Source organism: Scleropages formosus, chromosome 1 (assembly GCF_900964775.1).
Source record: "Scleropages formosus chromosome 1, fSclFor1.1, whole genome shotgun sequence".
Lineage (NCBI taxonomy): Eukaryota > Metazoa > Chordata > Actinopteri > Osteoglossiformes > Osteoglossidae > Scleropages > Scleropages formosus.
In genome coordinates, this window is record NC_041806.1 from 14,599,516 (window position 1) to 14,616,622 (window position 17,107).

The window sequence follows — 17,107 nt, forward strand, 5'->3', positions numbered from 1 at the left end:
GTATTATTTTAACTCAGCATCACCATTAAAATATATCCACAAAAGTTAAAGTAATGCTGCCACGAGAAGTCCAAAAATCCACAGATACACCACGGACCGAGGAGACCGAAACTCAGCAATGGCAAAACGCAAAGTGTAGAGAGGAGGGAAAAGATCTTGTAGGACAGAGCACTGGGGCTAACAAACAGTGATGTGGTAAGTTTGACTCACGGTGTGGTAACCATTTACCTAGGAGTTCTTCACCACCCCCCATGGACCCCAGTATAGCTGAGCTGTACAACGCGTCCATGTGCGGCTAGAGGAATCATAAATCGCACATTGAGTTTCCACAAACCCTGGGGAAGAAGCAGAGCGCTCGGCGTGAGTCGGGTCTTTCCACAAGCAGCTCTCAGCAAGCTGTCGGCACCGTCTGACGGGCCTTCGGTGAACGCTCCCAAGCTCCTCGTCACACTGGAACAGAACTCAAATTAATGCCTCATCTTGTCACAGTTTGCTTATCTGTCCTTCTCCTTGTGCCTCCTTTCCCCCCAGTAGCGGTGCAGGAGCAGCATTTCGTCATGGCATTGAACACACACCAGGTGGCAACGAGCACCGGACCTGCCCACGAAGCTTCTTGCCCTTTAATATCCCAGAGTGGCCTTGCTGTAAACGCCTGTCATAAATTTACAGTTTTACTGCGTGATTGACAGCTATTGATTTACTTTAAATTTGAGAAATGCAAATAATACAATAAAAGAACCAGACTGCACCGTTATTTGAGAAACTGCAAATTTGTGCTGCGCAAACGCCACTTTCCTTTCTTCTGCCTTTTCCCGCTTTTTCTTTTCCCCGATGCCGAGTCCAGGAGCGCAGCGGCGGCCGACTGAGCACCACGCGCACTAATATCTGTGAGCAGAGGCGTTGCGCCCGCCCGCCCGTCTGCTATCAGCTGGGTTTTAATGTCAGAGGCAAGTGGCGCTCCCCGGGTGCGTGTGGCAGGGGTGATTGTCATCAGTTTGCATCTTGGCATTTAACCACCTGCTTCAAATGCAAGCATTTGAAATGCAAATAAACTGCATATGCCCAGACAAATTAAAAAACACGGGCAGCAAACACTCCTGCACTAGGATGTTTTTTTTTCATCAGGGAGTCGCACTGTCAAACCTTGTTTTCCGAGAGAAGGCAAAGGCAACTGATAATGCTTTTAAACTGCACACGGGCGACTGATAAGCAACTTATTTACATTTCCCTCTTACTTTCTCCTTATTCTTTTACTTCCTTCTCATATTGTGCTCTGGTCTCCGCTGATGGTACAACATCCTGTTCAGAGTCTCTCTTCCTTCCCAGAAACACAAAACTACGTGTGTGTGTGTGTGTGTGTGTGTGTCTCCACTATAACTATTGCTAGCTGCAAATCAATAATCATACATCATACTTAACAGTCAGCACCCTGTAGATCGACATTTGTTTGTTAACGGTCAGGGTTCCTTCAAAAGACATTGTCTCTCTGCTCCGAACTCCGGGTGTGTGGTGTCAAACCAAGCGGCTGAGGGCGGCACAAGCTCCTCTGCCATGTCCGATGCCAGCCACCTCGAACGCACTCGGGGATGGGATTATGGCGCATGTTGTTTTAACAAACAGCGCATTGGTTTCTATGCGGCATCTATTTAGGCAGGATCGTGTTGCACTAAGTGAATCAAGGCCCAGCTTCTCGCCTTTTCTCTTCCCGCATCCACGGCGAACAGCTCTAACCAAATAATCACGATGAGATTTTTTAATAAGGCAGATGGGCAGTCAGCTAACGTTGCATCGACGTTGTTTCATCATCACCGTCGTCACATTAACACATTAAAACAAAGACGGTAACTTCAAATGAACGCTCGGCGGCCTTCGGTTTCCTTTCTTCCTTCCTCCTTTGCGTTTCAGGTAAACATCCTCACTTGTGGACAACTTTCTCCCTCCCCAACGGTTTGTTCTCGAGACTTCTGATAAACTTGCTGAATGTTGTTTTTCAAATTAACGAGCAGGTTTTTCTTTTGTCAGAAAGGGGAAAAAAGCGCTGAATGCAAAACAGATTCATTAGCGTTAAAAGCCCCCCGTCACACGCCACACCTTGCGCCATATCGATTCGGTGGAAGTGGCGGCTGACGTGATTAAGACGTGGCGTTGCCAGTAGGGTTCTCTCCTTGAGATGGCTGACAAGCCCGGTGACAGAGGGAATACAAGCGGGCGCTGAAATATTGCTGCGCTGTTATTGCGATTGTTCGCAGGCCTGTCAGCGGCACGAGACAGGGCCCCGACAAGGTGTTACCCGCTCGTGTTTCAAAAAGCGATGACACCCCGTCTTCATCCACTATGTCTTTTAATGCAATTAAACATCCTAAAACGAGGCGGGGGGAGACCGGGCTACCTGCGGAGCGCCTGAATTGCAAATGAGAACATAATAAGAACATCACAAGTAGTGGAAATTGTCTGTGGGATGACAACGACACTAAAAGTCTGGTAATTATAAATGTATTTTGTTTTTTGTCAAAGCACCCGTCAGCGCTGAAGTTTTGTTGTCTCCAACAATGCAAATACTCTATAAGGAGAAAAATAATTGAACAAAGGGGGGGCAACAGAAAAAGTTGCGTGCTGTTCTCAAGGACACGCAGTTCTCTGGCACCGAACAAGAGCTGTCCGGTACAAAAATTAGACACATCTTGGACGAGAGGCAGCGGAGAGGTGGGAAAACGGAAATAAACCCAAGTCCCATCTGATGGCCAGCTTGCCCATTATACTGAATGGCTCTTTGTGCCAAGTTCCGATGCTGAAGAGCCATAACTCCACATATTAAAGATTCCCTGTCCTTTGTCTCAAGCTGGAGAGGATCTGTGGAAAAACTTCTGTGGTATGAAAATTCAAGACCGTTTGGTGCTTTTACGCTCATTTGCTTGATAAGAAATTAAAATGCGACCAATTCCAAAAAAAAAAAAAAAAGCGAGGAGAAAACAAGCGAAGGAAAGTACAGAGGGACGCAGTGTTTGTCTGTGAAACCCTTTAAACAATTAGAGGACAGATGATGCGGCCATCTTGAGATCGTTTGTCATCTGACAGCCCCTGTTGACCTTGCAGCAAACAGAAAAGGAGGCTGATAGCATCTCTATGGAGAGCAACGCTCTTGTTTTTGCAATAAAGAGACATTTTGCCTTCCATTTGCACAGCCAGTTAAAGCGCACAAACATGAAAATCCATTACAGAACGGTACTTAAAAGTGTGACCAATCCTTGTTCAGTCAATTAGAGGCAAAGTCTGAGTATGATGTTTGTCTGTTACTGTCTGTAGCATACAGATCAGCCGGGATTTCGTGATGGAAAGGGAGATTTTGTTGTCTTTTTTGGGAGAATGATGGGGCGGGGGGGCGGGAGCCAGGCTCTGCTTATCTCTTTTCATTTTTCCTTTTTTTTCCCCCTTTTCTTTACAAAAGCATTAATGTGCAAAGCAATACGCTATCCCATTGTCCTTAGTTAAAAAGCTTAAAGAATGTGTTTGTATAACTGGCAAAACAAGTAAGCTTCGAGCTCATCAAATCGTGTTTGCAGCAGAAGGGAAGTGGGGCACAAAGGTTGATAAAAAGTGGTTAATGGGAGCACTTTTCCGCAATGTGCCGGGATGAGGTTTAAACGTCAAGGAAGATTTATCTGAGCAGAAGGCTTTATTCCTCAGCTTATTCCTTCGACCCTTTCCCTGCTGAGCCTAATAAAAACTGTAAACCATAAAGTTCTTACAGTTTCTGGAAACCCACCCGTGCAGGATCTGTGTTTTACAAGAATTTTTACCCCGTGAATCACATATGAAAATCATCCCCCACATTAAGGTCTCTGCTCAGGACAGATAAGTTAATTAAACAGCAAAACAAGTTTTGGATGCAGAATAAACATCACATGATAATAGGGGCGAAAACATTTTTTTGTGTTCCTCACTGTTCTGTAGTTTCCAAACTGAATGGACAGATACTAGGTTTACTAAACATCCCTGATAACATCCGTGAAAATATTTATCAAGAGATGCATTCATTAAGTAATTAAAAATAAAACACTGTTATTCTAATGAGTTAATGTAATACTGATGTAATATAAGTTGATTAAATAATAGTAGTTTATAACCAAAGTGTAACAGTCATAGCATGTGAAAATAAGTATACTCGTTTAATTAAAAAAAAAAAGTGTGCCTGTCATTACTGTCCTCGTCAATAATGGAGGTGAAACTAAGGGCAGCAGTAGTGACGGAATGAAACGCAGATGCAGGACTTATCTTCCCAGAATTCTGGATAAAGAAATAAGATCCAAAAAATAAAATGAGCCTCTCTCGTCTCACAGTGCTGATGAAATTTTACATGGCATTGCGGTGCAAGGCAAGCTGCTTAAATGATAAAACATATGGACCTATGTAGACATCAGCCGACTTCATAAATATTTTATTCATATTTTCTGGTGTGACTGCGTGTGTGTGTTTCCTTCCTGGTTTTAATTAAATCTTGCAAGGCCTACTTTACCAAAAAGCTAATCGTTCTGGCATATCAAACTTGGATTTAGCCAGATTTTGGACAAAAAAAGACACAACCGTTACACTGGGCACAATCGTATTTGACAACAGGCAGAGAGACACACAGACAGATGGAGGGACGAACGGACGGAGTGATGGAGGGGGACAGGCGGTGTACGAAAGCCCATATGCGCCAGGCCTTTGAACTGCAAGTGAGCAGTTCAGCAAAGTTCAGCCTGCGCGAATGTTTTAAAAGTCTGATTTATTCAAACGTAAATAGTGCGCAGTGTGTGCGAGGCAAAAAGGATCAAGAGCCCGTTATTAGATTTGCCAAGAACAAAAGTCCCTCTGTTAGAGACGGTCAAAGCGCTGCAGTTACTGTACCTTTCAAAACTAATATGTAACCATATCTGTTTTAAAAGGCTGATTCATATTACCGCGAGTGCATGGGAAAGCTGCTCCCGTCTTCGAGCCGGGAAACTCGAGTCTCATCGTAACGGCCTTCAATTGGAATGTGGCCTTTGTGAAAAGTATTACATCTGAAAAGATGGAACATTAAATTTTGTAATGATGTAAAACATCTTCCGCTTCTGACAGGACAATGGTGCTTATTGTGCTTTATGGTTGCCGTGGCGACTCAAAGGTCATTTTCTATATGACTCTGTGGACAAGGGCAGCACTGAATGAAAATTAGGTTATATGTGATCAACTAAGTTATTAATCAGATTAAAATGGATTCTCTTTGCTTCCTATTTAACAAGGCTTGCGGAGAGAGAGAATACAAATGAGCTTGGAGAGGAGAGAGAGTGGCGGCGGCGGGAAAACAATGGAGCGCACTGTTTACTTATTCCGAAACGGGTGCCATTGTTTTACGGCTCAAATCGCTGGATTCGCCTCTAAAAACCTCTCCGAAATATGGAGTAAGGAACGTGCGGCAAAGGTGTGTGTCTTTGAAAGAGCATCCTTGCCTGCAAAGTCTCGGTGCTGTCTCACACAGGTAACCTTACTAATCCTGATTAAATTACTGTAATTAGAGCAACAACTGTTCCACCGCCCCCCTATATTTCCTAATAAACAATGCACCATTCTAAATCCAGTCAATGGGATTTGCGTAAAAACAAAGCAAAGCGCGTGCTATTTATTTTCATCTCTAAAGACTTAAGCACATTCTATACCAGCTAATGGCAGAATATTTGGGCCTTACTTTATTGCTGAATTTATCTTTTTTTTTTCTTTTTTTTAATCTTCATCAGAACTTTTCCCTCCTTTCGTTACTTTTTTTTCTCTCCCACGTGTTATCGATGGAACGGCGGCTTGGCGGGACACGCGCGCCTCGTCCTCCCTTTGCTGTGCCACGAGGGGCGAACGACTAAAGTTATTTGTCTTTAATTGCAACCCTCTGCGCTACCTCGCTCGGCTCCTCTGACTGTTGTCGACGCAGGAGGCGCCTTCATGTCGAATGAAAGACAGAGCCGACTTGACACTGTTGCTTCTTGTCACCAATCCCCCCCCACACCCCCCCTCCACTCGGCTCTTGGAGGCGCTCTCATTAAGTGATATGCGCCGGCATAAACACGGTCATTATGTTAGTGCGCGTGTGCCGCGTACCTGAGAAACTATTATTTTAGCAGTACAGCCCCAGAGAGACCAGCTCCTCACATGTACTGCGCCTGGGGATGAAAAGGAGTGCGGCGACGTGCGGAGCTCCTCCAGGCACACCACTAACAAGTGCACGTGCAAATTGTCTCGTGTGAGGCGTGCTGCTCCGAGGTCTCTCTGCTGTTTACCAGGCTGTAGCGTGTCGGCGCGGACACACGCCGTTGTGGTGAGGGGCACGGGGACAGCCTGTGGTGCACTTTCACGCTGCTTTCTGGTGACCCCAAGCTCCCAAAGGGTACTTCTTTCCCTCTGTCTAATTTGAGGGCTAACAAAAGAGCTCCGTTTTTATTAAGTGTGGTGTCACGGCCCCCTTACTTACTGTGTTTTCACCACGCTTCCCTCACGGCAACAATAAAGAGAGACAACACCAAGCATTTCGGCAATTTCAGTGAATTAGTGGTGGGAAAAATATTTTCAGAGACGAGCGCAGTTGAGGAGGAGGAGCAACAAGTCGGCCCTGGAGTCCTTCTCCCCGGCATCACCACTGACTGCGAAACCCACCCCAGTTCAGCCACTGAAGGGTACTTGGAGGCCTGCCCCCACATCAGAAAACCCAGGACACGACCCCATGAGGCCCTTCAGTCTCCATCACACAGACAGAGACACATGTTACTGATCTGACCCAGGACCCTCACTGCACTATACAGGTTCACAGTATTATAATGATCTGGCACTCGATTGAGACGTTGCATCATTATTATTATTATTATTATTATTATAATTATTATTATTAGTATCACACACACACACACACACACACACACACTGGCTGAAGCCGCATGTCCCCAGCGGAGTTGTGGCGAGCCGGAGCCTAACCTGCAACACAGAACGTAAGGCTGGAGGGGGAGGGGACACACCTAGGAGAGGACGTCAATCTGTCACAAGGCACACCAAGCAGGACTCAAACCCCAGACCCACCAGAGAGCAGGACACAGCCAAGCCCACTGGGCCACCGTACCCCCCACTACTACTATTAATTATTATTATTATTATTCTTATTACGGGTTTGGCCGGGGGCTTCTCTGTGGTGGGTCTGGGGTTTGAGTCCTGCTTAGGGTGCCCTGTAGCGGACTGGTGTCTCCTCTGGGGTATGTCCCCTCCTCCTTCAGCCTTGTGCCCTGTGTTGCCAGGTTAGGCTCCAGCTCACTGTGACCCCACTCAGGACAAGTGGTTGTGACCATTGTGTGTGTGTGTGTGTGTGTACTATTATTATTATTTGTAGTAGTAGGAGCAGCAGCAGCAGTAGGAGTAATAGTAGTATTGTTCTTTATTTAGCCTGTGTAGTTGATTACCTTTAGAGTATCAGTTCTGGGTAAGTACCTTGATCGATGGTGTTACAGTAAGGGGCAAGATTCAATCCTTAAGACAGTGGATCTAACCAATACGCCACCTGCTATCTTACTGCCCACTCAATGCACTTTGTGTTATTTACTGTATTCACATATCTCTACGGGAAAGAAAGCAAAAAAATTAACTAAATAAAGTTCATATGTATGGAATGACTTGTCAACCCTCTTCATGTCTTTAACTCATCGTTTAATACATTTGCTACTTAAAATCATGAGTGGCCAAGACCCCGAGAGCGATGCGTGTCTCTGCAAGCGTCTCCCAGCGTGTACGCGTGAGCGTGTGCGGTCCCAGATCAGTCCAATGGAAGCGCAGACTCTGCCGAGAAGAGCCTGCACACCTATGCTAACACACACTCTAATCCTGCACATCTGTGAGGTCCTGGAGTGTGGTGTACACACCATATGTTTTTAATCATCGTAATAGCTTTAAAGAACCTGTTCGGAGGAACCCCACATATGATCCTTTTATTGCTGCGGTCTGTAATTTAAGCAGTTCCAGAAGGGGGGAGGGGCAGCTGGGAGGCTGGAACTGGGGGGCTGTCAGGCCCTGAGGCACGGGGGCCCGTTCTTGACCTCCGCGACGCGGGTTCAAGTCCCACACAGCGAGGGTGGACATTAAATCTCCCCTCCTTGACAGAGGTAATTGGCCACTGGTGACACGAACAGCACTAGAACTAAGTAGACAATCCCCGAAATCTCCCACGAGCACTGGCCAGCAGACCAAAGTTGTCAGAGAGTGTTGTACCGCGGCTAAAAATACCAGGCGGCCTTGAATACATTTACGTTTTTAACATGGTTTATGTTCCTGACACTGGCAATCTGTGTTCTCTGTTTCATTTTCTTGCCGTTTTTTTTCCCTTCTCTTCTCTTCTCCTCCCTCCCTCCCCCCCGCAGTGAGGACCTGGCATGAGACACTCCTGTGCGGCGTGTGGCAAACACACTGTGCCGTATTGGAGAGGCTTTGTCAATTTATAAACCTGAGGTCCGCCTGGAACATTTTTTTCCCTTCCAAAAAAAAAAAAAAAAAAAAAACAGAACAGAGAATAATCTGCCCCCCTCAGAGAGACAAACAAACAGGGATGTCCCTCTCTCTACCACCAGGTGGTGTATTGCCCCAAAGAAATGTTTCTCTACGGGGGAGGCATTTAGAGCTCTTTACTCTCACAGCCCCCACCGGACTCCTGCATCCCATCCCTGGGGTGCTGGGGGGCAGCAGGTAGTGCAGTAGTAAGAGCTGCTGTCCTCTACTTGAGACCCCTGGGTTCAAATCCCTACTCCTACTGTGGTGCCCTTGAACAAGGTACCTGCCCTGAACTGATACAGCAGAAATAGCACTGCTGTATAAATGGGTAAAAAAGTATAAGTAGTTTAAACATTGTCACTTTTGTCCTCTGCTCACACATCCCCACATCCACATATCGAACGCGCAAACACACACATACCCTTACACCCACCCAACACACACTTGTACAGATACACACGTAGAAAATTAATCTGCTTCAGCAGCGATTCCCTATTTTCACTCCCTCCCTTATCGATGCAGGACACAGTGAACAACACCAGCATTAAAAAAAAACGTTGTCGATGGCAACGGAATGTGGGGGCTGCTCAGTGAAAGGCGGGAGGGAGCTGACCCCCCGACTCTTTAATTGCGCCCACGCTGTTCCTAACAACCCCTCTCACTGCAGCGGCCCGAAAAGCCGTAAACAAGGTGTGAGTGATGGGCTCGCTCTCGGTTAAGGAGTGGCCCCGCCTCCCTCCAAGTGACGGCCAGCCCCTGTCTTGCGTGTCACCATCACCTGTCTGCACCCCCTGGGCTCCTTCCCCGGAACAGGTGGAACATGATGGCCAGGGCCACGGTGCCGCACCCTGCTGCCGGACCCCCACTGAGAGGGGCAGTACAAGGGGCACAGGTTCACCTGTCAAATGTCAAGTCCAGGTGAGGCCCCTACAGCACTGCAGTAGAGGAGAACGTGGCCCCCGAGGGCCTCCCTCCTGACGGTTGTGCAGCTTCACGGAAAAGCTACAAAAGTTCTGCAACTGTATTTTCCGAAGGCTGTGCAGTCGCCCTTACTATGCTCGAGGGCTAAATCTGGTACCGGCTCTTTCTAGAGGAGCACTTCTGGACTTGACCCTGTAACTTGCTTCTTATTTATAGTTCCATTTACAGAAGAGCAGGTGACAGGCGCTCAAGCAGGTATTAATCACGAAACCTTCTGCTCAAGGAGGGCTGTGTGTCACCCAAGTTGGGAAGCTGATTCACACAGAGGTTGCCTAGAGCCTAGGAGGGCACTGGTGGTTCTCAGGTACCTTGGGGGCTCCTTAGCCACCACCTGGACCCTGCCCTGGGAAGAAAGTGAACGGAGCGAGTGGCGCTAAGGATTAAATCTAACACATGCACATAGAGGGGGGCACGGTGGTGCAGTGGGTTGGACTGGGTCCTTCTCTCCGGTGGGTTTGGGATTCAAGTCCTGCTTGGGGTGCCTTGCAGCGGACTGGCGTCTCGTCCTAGGTGTGTCCCCTCCCCCTCCAGCCTTATGCCCTGAGTTGCCGGGTTAGGCTCCGGCTCCCCGCGACCCCATATGGGACAAGCGGTTCAGACATGCACATAGAAGTCACCTTTTTTACTGTGTTCCATTTGCACAAAATGTACTTCATTTGTGCTGAAAGCCGATGTAGATCCCCCTCAAAATAACCACGTTTTCGCTGGTTCTTAACTCGGCTTCTCACGGCACTTGACCTCGGAGACGAGGTGGATGCAGAGCGAGCGCAGGGTGATACTCCCAGGGGGACGTGTCCTCCTGTTGGACCTCAGGCCCTTCTGCTCCCTGCGTCTCTGCCTCGGGGGCTGCCGACGTCACTGTCTCCTAGAGCGACCGCAAGCACGTTCCTGTCACCTCAGCAGACTCGCAAGCAGCGCGCAGGGTGTTGCCAGGAGACCGAACTCTGGGTCGAGAGGCGTCTTGGCCAACTTCCACCTGGCCGCCTCCGGTGCTTAACAAGGCGAGAGAGTGGAAGGGAGGCGGAGAGCACCTCAACAGGTAATGAAACAGAGCGCTGGAAAGAGATCCCATTTTCATGTTGGTGGCTTAAGTGGGACAGGGTACCTAGGGGCCACAGGCGTGATGAGGGCAGCCCCTGCACTAGATGATTGCGCTCACACAGGTTCCCATGTCAGTTGCTCTTAAAGTTCAGTGAGCAGAATACCCCAAACAAACTGAGTTCACTTTTCCCCAATTTCCCCAACAAATGTGTCTGTGTGAGCTGTGTGGAGAAGGAGAGTGAAATGCAGGATGAGGCTTTCTGAAGGGTAAAATATTGAACAGGTGTTATGGCAACAAACACACTCCCTCTCTGTGCGACAGCACTGCCAATCGCTTGTGATAACTGATACCTGATGACTGTCCCGAAAGTACGGGTGAAAAAAAGACAGTTCGTGTAGTTTCTCTGTCCTTCTTTTTCAGTCTTTTCTGAAGCTGTTCGGCTAAAATGTATCATCTGATGATGCATGCGTCACTTCATTTTGGTTGGAAACCCTACTTATTTGTGTGGAATTCAATTATTTGTTGATTAACTTTTGACCTGTGGGCAGCTGACACAGCAAAGTAACACCTTTGAAGAGTACAGGAAATGGATTAGCAAAGTCTTGCATTAATAAGGTGTCGTGTCAGATGCTTCACACTCAGAAACAACAATTAACTGCCTTGCACATATGCACACAGTCTGTGGTCACGAGAGCGCCTGCCATGTGCCAGCGTCTTTGTCCGCGTGTGCATGTATGTGTGTGTGTGTGTGTGTGTGTGTGTGTGTGTGTGTGTGTGTGTGTCAGCACTGACAGCAAAGCAGCCTTGGCCAGGACACCCCCAAGTCTGACAGGGTCAAGTGTATCCCTGGAACACACACCCACAAACACACACACACACCTGCAGTGGTCTGAGCACAGGGCCTTTCTCACTTTGGGGTGAAAATTTTTGGAAAGACAAACACAAAACCTTTATTCTCGAAACTCCGTGTGGACATAAATTTTGTTCTTATCCTTGATGAGAAACTGATCATAGTGGTTTGAATCAAGGAGCAGAAACCTGCGGCTGGTTTTTTGTGTTAGCCTTTGTTCCCCAACATTTCTACAATGTGTGTCAATCCACACATATTGCCGGGGCTCAGCATTTGATTTTAGGATAAAACCAAATAATTTCATTACATATGACATTTACTTAATCAGTTTCAGCGTGATGTTATTGTTTATTTTCTAGCAAGACGTTTTTCCAAGAGGCAAGTTCACAGAAGTGACACTCTTGAACTTCTCAACCCAACCTTCATACTAAAGTTCAATGTGGGGTATTTTGTGCTTGGTATTTAATAAGTCCATATTTAATGACTGCGGTAAATATGAGACAATGCGCAGCGTGTTCACTGCACTGTTAACACCTGAAGACACGCAGGAGATGTGGGGCTTATTAAAAATCGCGCTGCTTCAGAGTAACACCAGCAGTGCAGCGTCGCTCGCTTTCAGGGTAAAAAGAAGCAAAGCGACGCCTGTGGTTTCTCACTTACCTTTTACTACACGGGTCCGTTTCCTGCAGCGCGCTACCCTCAAGCACAGTGCCTCAACGCTTCTCTCTCTCCATTTTTATATCGCAAAACTCAAAAAGAGCACTCAGAAACATTGGTTCTCAAGGAGCTCCCATAACCTTAACAGAATCATGAAAGATGGCAGTTCATTTTTCACGGGGCCATACATCTTTCCGTGTTATAAAGTAATGGGCTTTAGGGACAAGGCTTTATGAAACCTAAGATAGTTAAATGCGGTGCTTGAGAAGACATGGGAGCAGAGATCTAGTTCTCCTAGAGACAGGATTATTCGTATCCATCGCGAGGAAGCCATGGCTGCAGTAATATAAACTAGTAATAAAGATTAATCTGTTGCTCACAAGTCGGATAGCTTCGAAACTTGCTTGAAATAAGGGTGAAATAACTTTACAGCACATCTCGCCTTTCTATGTATTTTGGTCTGTTCCACATGGCAAATGTCGGGAGCAAGACTGTGTGTGTGCGCACGCATGTGTGTGTGTGTGTGTGTGTGTGTGTGTGTGTGTGTGTGTGTGTGTGTGTGTGTGTGTGTGTGAGTTTCAGGATCAAAAGACAGCACACAGCGAGGCAGGGGTGGAGTCACTCACCGGGCATGTCTACTCTCTTGATGCCACTGGTGTGGTTTGAGCCGCTTCCAAGGCCGTTGAAGGCAGCAAGGTTCTCGTTGCTGTAGGCCCTCAGGACAGAGAGCATGTTCATCTGCTGCTCAAGATGGCCTTGTTCAGCCCTGCTCGCCCCCTGGGTAGTGCCCGCAGCAGACAGCAGGCTCAGGCTGCGCCATGGAACCGGTCTGGCCGCTGTGACTTTCTGGGAGTCCTCACTCTGCATTGGAAGACGCTCGCCGCGGCCCTCATCTCCTTCCTCCATCTCCTCCACCTCCTCTTCCTCCTCCATCTCTTCCTCTCCCTCTGGCTCTTCTTCTTCTTCATCAGAGGAGGAAGCCGGCCTCACGGCATTATGCTCCATGGAACCGACCTGATCCTCCAGCTCCTCGGCAGCTTCCATGTCGGCACCAGTGGTCCGGTCAGCTGATGACTCATCGCCCCCCCCTGCTGCTGCACCGGCCAACTTCAGGCTCATCATCTCAACAGACGGCTGCTTTGGCGGCTCTTGCTGTTGCTGCTGCTGTTGCTGCTCCAGTGGAACACCCCTGAACCCATGTGGAAGCAGGCCCCCGGAAGGTGTGTCATACATCCCGAACGGCTTGAAAAAGTCATTGTGGAACCCGCCTGTGCCGGTGCCCTCCAGGTGGTTCGACAAGGCCGGGGTCCGTGGCTCTCCTCTGGCATCCTTGGCTGCTATCATGTCTTGCTGGGCTGTCTTCTCTGAGTGATGCTCCAACTTGCCTGAGACCCCCTCATACCCAGGGTGGAGGGATTTGCTCGCTGAGGATGACTCGTCCACTGGTTCCTTGCCTGTGCTTTTTCCATCCTGGAAGGTGCTGTCCTTGCACCGGGCTTTGCCCAGGTGGTTTGCCTGCAGGTGCAGTGCCATCAGTTCCATAGAGGACGTCTGGAAAGAGCAGAAGAGGCAACCATGCCAGGCAACGTTATCCTGGATGGTGAGCGAGGAGCCTGGAAGCGATACAGAATCAGGCCTGACGGACAGGTCCAGAGGCTCGTACTGCCACTTCTCAGGCTTGCCAGGCTTGCCGCCGGGGGTCTTGGGCTCTGGCCGCTCCTCTGTACCTTCGCCACGCTTGGTCCGGCCCTCGGTGCCGTCCGTGCTGAAATGGCTTTGCAGCTGTGACTTCTCCCGCATCTCCTTGTCCTTCTTTACAGAACTCATCACAAAACCATCCATGAAGGCCTGAAGGGAGCCCTGGAAATTGACCCCATTGCCTACCATGCTCTGGTAAGCCCGGCCCAGGTCCGAGAAGCTGGCCGGCCCCTCGCTGCACGGTGCCTCCTGGTTCTTCGGGTGCTCCAGTGGATTTTCGGAGGCACCACCATGGCCGTGGCTGTGGCCGTGTGCATGCCGATCCCGCTCCTGCTCCCTGGGGGAAATTATCCCTGGAGAGGTCCACTGGTGGGGAAGTAGCTGCCCTCCCCTGAAGTCCATGCTGCTTGGCATGCCCTTGAAAACACCTCGCAGGATGTCTGGCCGGGCAAAGACGCCGCTTTTGTTGGCCGCATGCTCCTCCTTGTGTTCCGGGCCATGTCCATAGGACGAGCCCCCGCCATTCTGCCTCTCCCGATGGTGGCGCTCCAGGTGGTATTTGAGCGAGGCCGACTGCGTGCCGGCATAGTCGCAGTGCGGGCACCTGTACGGCTTCTCACCTGTCAGGGTGGAAAAAAGAGAGTCAAAAGAGATCCCCAAGTGAATAATATTTCACACTCACTGACAGAGGAGTCGCATTCCAACTCCTTCTCGAGATGTCATCTTAATATGGTTTTCAGCTTAATCCAGCCCTGCAAAGTAGGTTATCATTCATGTCAACACAACGGAGCCCGTTCACCATATGGTGCTTTCAGACCAATAAATATATAGTATTTTCCACAGACAACTAAACTGCCTTGATATTATCTCTGTTTGCAGGGGGCGGGCGCTCTCTCTTGGCCTTGTTTGCTGTCAGACTCTACCTTGGCAATGAAGCAGTGATTTCTCGGGCATTCTCTATTTGCAGTTTATCATGGTCAACATAAATCACATTCCACAGAAGCTGTACATTCCCAGTAGGATGGAACTATAACCGCCGAAAGAAAATAAAATAAATAAATATACAAAAGTGAATGGTAAAAGGTCTAAAACAAGGCAGAAAAATAACAGAGTCAGCACAGAGATTACATAGAGTACAGTGAAACGTTGCTAGTATACGGTTCTGTGTGCATACATCATTGTTCTTACACACACACACACACACACACACACACACATACACACACACACACACAGCGCTCCGTCCACATGTTCTTTCCCCACTACCCTTCACTACAACTCATTCTGTCTCATAATGTTAGCAATACTTAAGCATAATTTTGCATAACAAATTAATCACCTCGGTGGCTGATCTCTGTAGTTAAAAACATGGCATTGCAGAGGCTACGTATAAAACATTAAAAACAACATATTTCATGCCCTGACATGAAATGCGTCCTGCTAGTAATTACGAAAGGATCATAATTAAAGCCAGCTTTACAATCAATAAAAGATAAACAAAAATGCTAAGCTTGATTTGTGAACGTATCAAAGTTCTCTGAGCAAAAACTCAGATTCGCAGCTGGTTGGGGGCTGGGAGTGGAGTCTGTAATAAAGAGATGCTTTTCAAATATTGTGTTTATATATAACTATAGAATTTATTTACATTATACACATGGAAACCATTTTTTATCCAAAAAAAATGTTGCATTGTTACGCAAGACTGGATTGAATGATTTAAGTCTTTCTCTGCAGTAAATCATGGATATAATTAGCAAATGGCATACCGCTCAAGTAATTTATCACTATTTGGAGGGCACCATTCCAGAAAAGATTCAAAGATCTGCAGACCTACTGCATTGTTCCTAAATAAAGGTCCAACAAACACAAATGTGATACAGCTCGAAGGCCAAAGAAGGCAGCCTTTCATATGAGAATGCATATTAAGAAAGAGTATATTAAAAAAGGACATGTGAGATGGGATTTTAACTCAATAAGTGCTGGACCCCTCTGTGGGGATCAGGCCAATGGCTGATTCAATAAGGAGGAAGCTCTGCTGCAAATGATCATTTTCAGTCCCTTTAATTGGACAAAATGTTGTTTTGGCCACAATTAGTGGTAAACGCAAAGGCTTTTTCTTGTCATTCTGCAGCCCGCATTTGCTAAAGCACACATAACCAAAGTGTGACCCCTCCCCCCTGTCCCCACCAGCCAATCCAAACAAACGCAGAAGATTGATCCATAGCGGCGCACACAGGAGCCGCCAACGTGCCTCTCATTTGGGTCCAGTAAGACATCTGCTGCATCATGCGTCAGGGCCATGTGTGACATCTGGGAAATTTACTGTATCCTGCCTTGCTACATTACACACAATTTACCGTTAAAGGTCATTATGTACCCGTTAATCCACTTTTAATTGATATCCTAACAAACAGAAGAACTACAGAGAAACGTAATGGCCTGCTGAAATGCTGAGGCAGAGACACCGCCATGTTTTGTGGTTAGCCAAAACCCTGTCCGTACACTGCTTAACATGGCCTACCATTTCACTAGCAATTCTAATAAACTGGTAGCATAGAACTATCAGTAATACTACAAAGCAACGAAAGTGTTTTTCAATGCCCTCTACTTCTACGTACGAAGAGAAAATGGGTTTTCAACAAAAGGTTAGAAGAATTAAGTGCTATTAAGCAACCCCTTGCACCAGAGTTCGTATTTTGGTTTCTTTTCCCTTCATCATTTATCACGTTTTATCTTTTACCACATCAATGCTTCATACTCGGTACTTGGGTTGTTCCGTCTCAAGGAGTCCGGTTTAAGCAGTTTCATCTGGAGTTGTGCAAGTTATTACAACTCCACGGAAACCACTTGGAATAAACATAGTCAGGCGCTACAGGCCGCAATTAAAACAGTTAATAGATATGACATACTTTAAGTTGAATTTCCATATGGCCTTATATAATCAAGGAAGACAGCTTTGTAAACCACGAGGGAAGGAAATGTGGCTGGAGGCCGTTCTGCCCTTTCCTTGGCAATAATCTTTACGACCTGAGCGCAGAGGCGAATCCTTGGAAAGCATTTTCAGGATAAGCGCACAAACACTTGCCGCCGGTGAGCCGCACTCGTTCGGTTTGGGAACGGCGAGTAATGAATGGATCGGCACCATAATAAATAACGGTAGGTGACACGGACGCACACCGCCGTCGCCATCGGCGGAGATTGAGCGCAGAGTGCCGTGCGCTTCTCCCAAAGTCAAACACACGCACGGTTAAGAGTGACGAGTTTTAACACACAGCTGCTTACCGCTAAATACTGCCTTGTCCAGAAGGGGACAATCTGTGTCTCTAATTGCTGTCACTGAAGCCTAG

General features: G+C 47.6%; 1 protein-coding gene across 6 annotated transcripts in view; it reads right to left on the reverse strand.

The window, feature by feature from the left end:
• The window catches only part of znf536 (zinc finger protein 536), a 148,579-nt gene that overhangs the window by 31,415 nt on the left and 100,057 nt on the right, over positions 1 to 17,107 (reverse strand). For all 6 annotated transcript variants that reach the window (XM_018758163.2, XM_029251425.1, XM_018758159.2 and 3 more), the window contains one exon: positions 12,689 to 14,380. In XM_018758163.2, coding sequence (XP_018613679.2) covers positions 12,689 to 14,380 — 1,692 coding nt within the window. The remainder of the gene's footprint in view (positions 1 to 12,688; positions 14,381 to 17,107) is intronic.